This window comes from Mesocricetus auratus, unplaced genomic scaffold, assembly GCF_017639785.1.
Source record: "Mesocricetus auratus isolate SY011 unplaced genomic scaffold, BCM_Maur_2.0 contig_3440_pilon_obj, whole genome shotgun sequence".
NCBI classification, from domain to species: domain Eukaryota; kingdom Metazoa; phylum Chordata; class Mammalia; order Rodentia; family Cricetidae; genus Mesocricetus; species Mesocricetus auratus.
Genome location: NW_024435368.1, coordinates 1 through 8398, shown reverse-complemented (window position 1 = coordinate 8398; position 8398 = coordinate 1). Strand labels below are relative to the sequence as shown.

General features: G+C 53.0%; 1 protein-coding gene across 2 annotated transcripts; it reads left to right on the top strand.

Annotated features, from left to right (window-relative positions):
- The first annotated feature begins 3348 nt into the window (after positions 1 to 3348).
- On the top strand, positions 3349 to 8179 carry LOC121138718 (protein transport protein SEC31-like). Of its 2 annotated transcripts, none has more exons than XR_005875593.1 (3): positions 3349 to 4218; positions 7357 to 7445; positions 8084 to 8179. XR_005875593.1 is itself a non-coding variant. In XM_040741350.1 (3 exons), the coding sequence occupies exons 1-2, from the start codon at positions 3751 to 3753 to the stop codon at positions 7289 to 7291; spliced, it is 474 nt and encodes a 157-aa protein (XP_040597284.1). In that variant the 5' UTR covers positions 3362 to 3750; the 3' UTR covers positions 7292 to 7445; positions 8084 to 8174. The 2 variants fall into 2 exon arrangements, 1 of the variants encoding a protein (XP_040597284.1); XM_040741350.1 differs by having other exon boundaries at positions 3362 to 4218; positions 7286 to 7445; positions 8084 to 8174.
- The last annotated feature ends 219 nt before the right edge of the window (positions 8180 to 8398 follow it).

The following is an 8398-nucleotide window of genomic DNA, read 5'->3' as shown; positions in this document are numbered from 1 at the left end:
AGTGGCGAGGACGGAGAATAAGAAGGGCTGAGGTAGGGAAGGTAAGACAGGAATTCGCCTCATGCACGTGAGTGAGAATGAATGAATGAATGAATAAATGAATGACTGAGGAACACGCCTCATGCACATGAGTGAGAATGAATCAATGAATGGCTGAGGATCTCGCCTCATGCACGTGAGTGAGAATGAATGAATAAATGAATGAATGACTGAGGAACTCGCCTCATGCACATGAGTGAGAATGAATGAATGACTGAGGAACTCGCCTCATGCACATAAGTGAGAATGAATGAATGACTGAGGAACTCGCCTCATGCACGTGAGAATGAATGAAGGAATGAAGGAATGAATGACTGAGGAACTCCCCCCCATGCACATGAGTGAGAATGAAGGAATGAATGAATGACTGAGGAACTCGCCTCATGCACATGAGTGAGAATGAATGACTTGAATGAATGAGGAACTCGCCTCATGCTCATGAGTGAGAATGAATGAATGAATGACTGAATGAATGACTGAGGAACTCGCCTCATGCACATGAGTGAGAATGAATGAAGGACTGAATGAATGAATGACTGAGGATCTCGCCTCATGCACGTGAGTGAGAATGAATGAATGACTGAATGAATGACTGAGGAACTCGCCTCATGCACGTGAGTGAGAATGAATGAAGGACTGAATGAATGAATGACTGAGGAACTCGCCTCATGCACGTGAGTGAGAATGAATGAATGAATGACTGAGGAACTCGCCTCATGCACGTGAGTGAGAGAAAATGAATGAGCGACTGAATGAATGAATGAATGACTGAGGGAACATGCCTCATGCACATGAGTGAGAATGAAGGAATGAATGAATGACTGAGGAACTCGCCTCATGCACATGAGTGAGAATGAATGAAGGAATGAATGAATCACTGAGGAACTCGCCTCATGCTCGTGAGTGAGAATGAAGGAATGAATGAATGACTGAGGAACTCACCTCATGCACGTGAAGCCGCCATGCTGCAGTGGATCCAGAAGGCGGGGTGGGAAACCCCGCCTGCCACTCCCAGCAGGGAAGGAAGCGGCCTGGAGCCAGATGAGTGCATGCAGCTCAGACCCCGCCCACCCCACCCAGGGTTTCCCGAGCCGCTTTTGCCCCTCTTCCCGGAAGTGACGCCGGCCCCGCCCCTGCCGTCAGTCTCCCCCTGAGTCCCGCCCCGCCGGCCGTCAGTCAAGCCCTGGCCCCGCCCCGCCTACTGTGGATCACATCAATCACCCTGCCTGTCAGTCAGCCTCTAAACCCCGCCCCCTCGCCAGGCCCCAACTCCCTCCAGACCCCGGGGATCCTGGGAGCTGTGGACGTTTGACCTCCTGACCCCGACGTCCGTCCTGGTCCAGGGGGCCCTGACCCCATGACCCCAGGTGTCAATCAATGAAGACTAAGCATCTACTTCCTGTGAGTGACTGGCAGAGGCGGGGCCCCGGGTGACTGACAGCCCCACTTTTCATTTGTGAATGACAGGGGCGGGGCCCAAGGTGACTGACAGCCCCACTTCCAGTCTGTGAATGACAGGGGGCGGGGCCCCGAGTAACTGAAAGCAGAGTAACTGGTCTGTGGCGGAGGGGGCGGGGACTCCACCAACCCTACCTTTATGGGTGATTGACAGCTCAGGCCTCCATCACATTCCTCGGACACCTGGGGAAGGGAGAGGGCGGGACTAACGGGCCACGCCCACAGGAGCCACACCCAGCCAGAGCCACCCACCACGGTTGGAAGCTCTGGTCCTGCCCCTTGATGGGGCCTTGGAAGTCCCGCCCACTGAAGCCACGCCCACTGTTCCAGGCACCACCTGCTTCAATTCCAGTGAACCCGCCCCTGTAGGCCACGCCCTCAGTCTTCCCCCATACCAGCTCCTGCCCTCTCCTCTAGCCATGCCCTCATCCCAAGGCCCGCCCTAACAAGACCCCGCCCTCACCCGGCCCCACCCTCATTAGCTCCGAGGGCTCTGCCTTCTCCCCCATGGGGTCCTTGAGGTTTGGGATGGGCGGGAGCAGATACCTGAGGGCGGGGCCAGCATCAGTGGGGGGGACTCGGTCAGGAGGGGCGGGGACTCTGTCAGGAGGGGCGGGGACTCGGTCAGGAGGGGCGGGGACTCTGTCAGGAGGGGCGGGGACTCGGTCAAGAGGGGCGGGGACTCGGTCAGGAGGGGCGGGGACTCGGTCAGGAGGGGCAGGGGCTCAGTCAGGAGGGGCGGAGACTCGGTCAGGAGGGGCGGGGACTCGGTCAGGAGGGGCGGGGAGTCATTGCTTTTTGCCCCAAAGTCGATTTGCATACATTTGCATGCGCGTCACAGGGTCTAATTTGCATGTCTCCTCCCAACGAGGGGCGGGCACTTGGTGTGGGTTTTGCATATCTAAACCCGCACCCTGACAGTGCTCATTTGCATATGCAAATCTGCCCATTCTGCCCAGCAGGGGAAGAAACCCAGGGGAAGGGGCGTGGCTGCACATGGGCCCCACCCGTGACGTCACCTCCGGCAGAACAGCAGCAGGGTCACCAGCGCCGACAGCGCCGCCCCCACGGCCACTGTCACCTGGCTCCACCCCCTGTCCAGCAGGGGGCGGGACAGGGAATGGTCATGGACAGGGAGACCACGCCCCTGGCGAAGACCGGAAGTGACCGCAGAGACCCCTCCCTGAAGCGGAAGTGAGGGGAAATTTCCCCCCAAAACTCTGTCACCCACGCAGAAGTGCCCGGAACATGTCCTTAGGTTCCCGGAAGTGACCCCAACACACTAGGAAAGCGGAAGTCACCCGGAAGCCACGCCCCCAAGCGGAAGTGACCCCTAAACCCTTCCATGGTCCTCATGGGGAAGCTCATGAGCGTTTGGGGTGGTGCCTGGACTGGGGTGACGCCACAGGGGCGTGGCTGGGGCTGGTGTGACAGCACATGGGCGGGGCCGCACCTCACCAACACCCGGCCTCACTCCAGGGGCTGCAGTGGGTGACAGAGCCCGGGATTCGAACCCGGGATTGGCTCTCGAAGGTCTGCGGGGCGGGGCCGGTGACGTCACCGAGTGTTTTGTCGTTTGCCACACCCACATCCGGGACTCTACTCACACTAGGTCTCTGGCTCTGAGGGCCCTGGGAAGGGCGTGGGGAGCGGTCAGCAGGGAGCCCTGAGCAGTGACCACGCCCCGCCCCGCCCACCTCGCTGATCTGGAACCCACAGGAAGCCCGTGTCTGCCATTGCACTCTGCCCGCAGTGGGCGGGGTCAGGACATGTGCGGGGCGGGGCAGGGCAAGAAGGGGCGGGGTGGGGAAGGCTAAGAAGGGTCAGAGCAGTGGGGAAGTGACAGGGCAGAGGGGGCCAAGTGAGCCACGCCCATGCTCAGTGCCACGCCCACTATCTCACTGCCCACTCCTCTGCGGAGCCCCGCCCTCTACTAGGCCACACCCCTCTGCATATCCCAGCCCCGCCCCTGACCCACACCCTGTCTCTGAGGCCCCACCTCTCCCAGCTGGCCCAGCAGTTCTGCCAAGGCTCCGCCCAACTCACCGACTGACTCCGCCCCTACCTTGACCCCGCCCCAACCCCTCACCCGCTGCCTACGGTTCCGAGCCCCGCCCATGCCTGTGACGTCATAGGTTACCGAGCTGTCAGGGGTCAGCACCCAACTGGGGAACATTTTCCGGGCAGGCGTGGCGCCCAGCCAGGAAGACGCTGGTGTTGGTCACGTGACACAGACGGGAAGTGAGTGACCCCATGACCCTCGTGACCCCGCGGCGACCCCGCTCACCCACACTGGCCCGAGCGGGGGCGGGGCCTAAGGAGCCGTTGCTGGTGACATCACCAGGAACCTTGATTGACACCTGGCAGCCACCTCCCATAGGGAATACGTCATTCAACCCAGGCTCCGCCCACGGGGGCGGGGACGTGTATAGAGGTGACATCACCGCCCTGCCCAGCCCACACGCCACCTGGAAGGAGCCACAAACTCTCATGTTCCCGCCCCCACCACGTCAATCACTGCCGGCTCCGCCCACAGAGGGTGGGACACAGGGTGACGTCACCGCTGGAGCCCCGCCCCCTCCCGCAGACGGCCGCGCCGTCTTCCGTGAAAGCCCCGATCTTGGCCCTGCAGTCGTCAATCACCGCTGGCGTGTGACGTCATCTCGCCACCCAGCGGGCTCCGCCCACCGCCGCCTCAGGCTCCGCCCACCGCGGCCTCAGGTAGCTGCCAGGAAGCAGACCTTAGGAGTTGGCCACGCCCCCTGAGGGGTCACGCTGGAGTCCCGGCCGCCCAGTCCCACCCGGCCCTGAGGCCACGCCCACTCTCCTCCCAAGGCCCAGGTCCTCGCCTCCGAGCTCCTCCCTTTGTCTCCGAGGCCCCGCCCCGCGCCCCGAGACCCCGCCCCTCAGCAGGCTCGGCTCCCGCGTCCTTGGTGCCGCGCCCGCCCCATTTACACTATTGTGGGTTACGCCACTTCCTGCGGGGCTGGGGGCCGGCCAAGAGGGGCGGGGCTCTGGGGGTCAGAGAGGGACTTCCCGGAGGCTCATGTCAATCAGAGGGAAAGAGGGAGGGACTTCTGAGTCTCCCCTGTCCGTCAAAGGGGCGAGGGCGGGACTTCCGGGACCAGAAACTGAGGCGGGAATCCCTGAGAGCCTTGGGTTTCCTGGTGATTGGCTGCGCCCGTCAATCAGCCTCGGAGGGGAGGGACTTTTGTGTGATCTCCCTGCTTCCTGTCCATCACCCGCAGAGAGTCTCCTGTCCTTCAAAGGAAAGTGGGCGGGACTCCCGGGACCACAGACCGAGGCAGAGGCAAATAAAACTGCAGACCCGGTTCCCCTCATGAATATGCAAATGAGCAGCAATTGTTTCCCCCCCCCATGCTCCGTCACTTCCTCTTGACAGGGAATGGGGCAGGGTCGGACAGGAAGCGGGCTGTGTTGGGGTGGGGGTCAGGTGACTGTGGGGCGTGGTGACGTCAGGTGACAGCGGCGATGAAGTCATGGCTGTTCTTACCGCTGTCGCCATGGCCATCGTTGTTTTCGTCACTGTTATTATTATTACTGCTCTAGCTGCCACTATCTGGTTGTTTGTGGTCCCTGTACTCGCCGTGCCGGCCCCGCCCCCGCCATGGGACCCCAGTGACCCCACCCGGGCCATGCCCCACGAGAATCCACAGAGGAAAACGCGGGGAGAGTCCAGAGATGCAGGGGGAGGAGTCACAGAGCCTTTAAGGGAGGGGCCAGAGACAGAGGGGAGGAGTCCAGGGCTGTGGGGCGGGGCCACGGACACAGGAGGCAGGAAGCATTTATAGGGGGCGGAGTCACAGGGAGGCGACCAAAGGCACAGGGGCGGGGTTATGGGGCGGGGCCGGGGAGGCAGAGCCTGGCCTCACTTCAGCTTCACTAATTCACCCCAGGTCATTCGTTCATTCATCCCCAGCTGCTCCCCCAGCTCCATCTACAGAGTACAACCACTACTGTTATTAGTGTTACTAGTGTTATTAATTCTTATTATTGTTATTCATTATTATTATTGATTATTTTATTTCATTATAGTTGTTATTATTAATTATTGTTAATGTTTTTACCAATAATTATTGATATTCGTTATTATTATTTCATTATTATTGTTATTATTAATTATTGTTAATGTTTTTACTTAATGTTTTTGTTATTATCTGTTATTGTTTTAATTGTTATTCGTTATTATTATTAATTATTTTTTTGCTGATTGTTATTATTGCTTTGTTATTCATTATTATTATTATTATTGCATCATTTTGGTTATTATTTTATTATTTGTGGTATTATTATTTTATTATGATTATTATTTAATTACTATTTTATTATTTGCATTATTGTCATTTTATTATTATTGTTTTTATTTGTATCATTTGTGTTTTTATTATTTTTATTGTTTGTCTTATTGTTTTTGCTATTATTTTTATTATCACACACACAGACATCTGCACACGTACACGTGATTCACACACAGCATACACGGCATGATTCACACATGGCAGGGAGGCCCATGTCATTCGTGATTACATGCACACACGTCTGCAGACACACATGCATGATTCACACACAGCACACATGGTAAATATGTGTGTATGTATGTATGTATGCATGTCTGACTGTGTGTAGATTATATAGCATGTGTACGTATTTAAGAAAGTATGAATGTGTATCTGACTGTGTGTAGGCTATGTACTGTGTGTATGTATGTAAGCATGTATGTGTGCATGTCTAGCTATGTATAGATTATGTAGCATGAGTATGTATGTAAGCATGTATGTGTGTATGCATGTACGTGTGTCTGTGTTTCTTATCATGGCCGGGGAGTCCAGGAGACGATGTCAGAGACCCTGTCACGTGAGTTACACGCAGCAGTGAGCTTCTTTACACAGGCTGACTGACGTGAGTTACACGCAGCAGTGAGCTTCTTTACATATGATGAATGATGTGAGTTACACGCAGCAGTGAGCTTCTCTGTACACGAAGAATGGAAGCTGTATGTGTGTCAGAGCCCCCGACACGGGAGTTACATGCAGAAGTGAGCTTCTCTAGACACCTGAGTTACACGCAGTTTTCTACTTTTTATTTGTTTCTTTGTTTGATTTTCCGAGACACGGTTTCTCTGTGTAACAGCTCTGGCCATCCCACAACTCATTCTGTAGACCAGGCTGGCCTCGAGCTCATAGAGATCTGCCTGCCTGTGACTCCCATGTGCCTGATTAAACATGTGCGCCACCACCGCCTGGCATGTTTTCTATTATTGGTTATGTTTCCTGTCCAAGGCAGCCTGGTCAGGGTCAGGCACCAGATGCTGATTAGAAAGGAGAATTCTGCTCCATTGAAGAGAATGAGCGTCAGGCAGCGATGAGCTCCATAACTGTTTACACAATGAAACACGGTAAGGCGATCATCCAAAAATGTACAACACACAAAAAATGATGGAGCTGAGCCAGGCGTCAGCATGCGCGTGCTTGCATTTAATCCCAGCACTGGGGAGGCAGAGGCAGGTGGATCTCTGTGAGTTCGAGGCCAGCCTGGTCTACAGAGCGAGTTCCAGCACAGCCTCCAAAACTACAGAGAAAACCTGTCTTGGGGAAAACAAAAACAAAAAGAAAAAAGAAAACAACATGTAACTGGTCATGTCCATGTATTTCAGTCTACTTCTTCACCCACGCATACCAAGGAAGCAGTTGGAAGAGATTTGGGAAGGGATGGAATAAAAAGATAAAAGCAGAAATTGATGTAATACATTCTGGTTATCAATTTGCAGAAATAACTTTTAAATAAAAAGATTCACTAGAGAGAAGGCTCAGCAATTCAGAGCACTTGGTGTTGTTACAGAGGACCCGGGTTCCATTTCCAGAATGCATGCCAGTTAACCATTTGCTGTAACTCCAGTCCCAGGCATCTCCTGCCTTCTTCTCACCTCTGTAAGTACTGTGCACAGACAGATGTGGGGAAAACACCCATTATAATTAAATTTTTAACAAGTTAGAAAACAAAAGGAATGGAATTGTCTACAGGGGTGTGACAGCCCCGAGACAGAGAGCAGCCAGGTCCAGTTACAATGAACTCCTTATGGTGTTGCATGGAAGCAGCTGTGATGTTCTCCCGAGTCAGCCTGCTCAGAGGCAAAAGCAGCTTTGTTCTGAGGTTAACAGAGATCATCACAATCATTAATCTAAGAGCATAGTACAAAGTGCTGTTACCTGACTTTTCCCTGAAGTTTTCTGCATTTTTGTCATCTATTGTGTCATTGATACAGTTAATTTTTAGATCACCCATCAAGATTGATCGGTAGCCTATGATCTAAAACATTTTGTCATATAATTTATTTTCATCTAAGATATTGTGGTTCAAAATGAACTTGCCATTATTTCTATCGTTTTTTGATTTATATATGTCCCAGCATTACTTTGAGGTAATAATATCCCTAAATGTCTTTCATTCTACATTATGATCATGTTCAGAAGTAAATTTGATAATTGAGCATACTTAGGAATAGGAAGAAACCTGCATGGATGTGTCTAGGCTCATTAAGTAAAATTCTCGTGCTTCCTTTGCTTAGGAAAAGAGTAGTTTTTGAAATATCGCCCATACCCTCCTTGCTTCCTGAAGGTAAGAGTTCTTTCTCCTTTCTTCTGTCTTGGCTGTTGGGATGACCATTGTTGGTAGTCAAACTTACCTTTGGAATTAACTAAAACCCAAACAGTTGGGTCACCTGTGAAGGATTTTTCTTGAAGATTTTGAAATTAAAAATGTATTTTTAATATGGATAATATGAATTAATAAGAGTCACCTTTACCTGATTGGCAGCAGTGAATATCTTTAACCACAGCACTCAGGAGGCAGAGGCATTTGGATTTTCTGAATTTGAGGCCAG

What these genes read in the sequence shown, in the direction of transcription:
- LOC121138718 (XM_040741350.1), top strand. Translation starts at nt 3,751, where the DNA reads ATGACCCTCGTGACCCCGCGGCGACCCCGCTCACCCACACTGGCCCGA.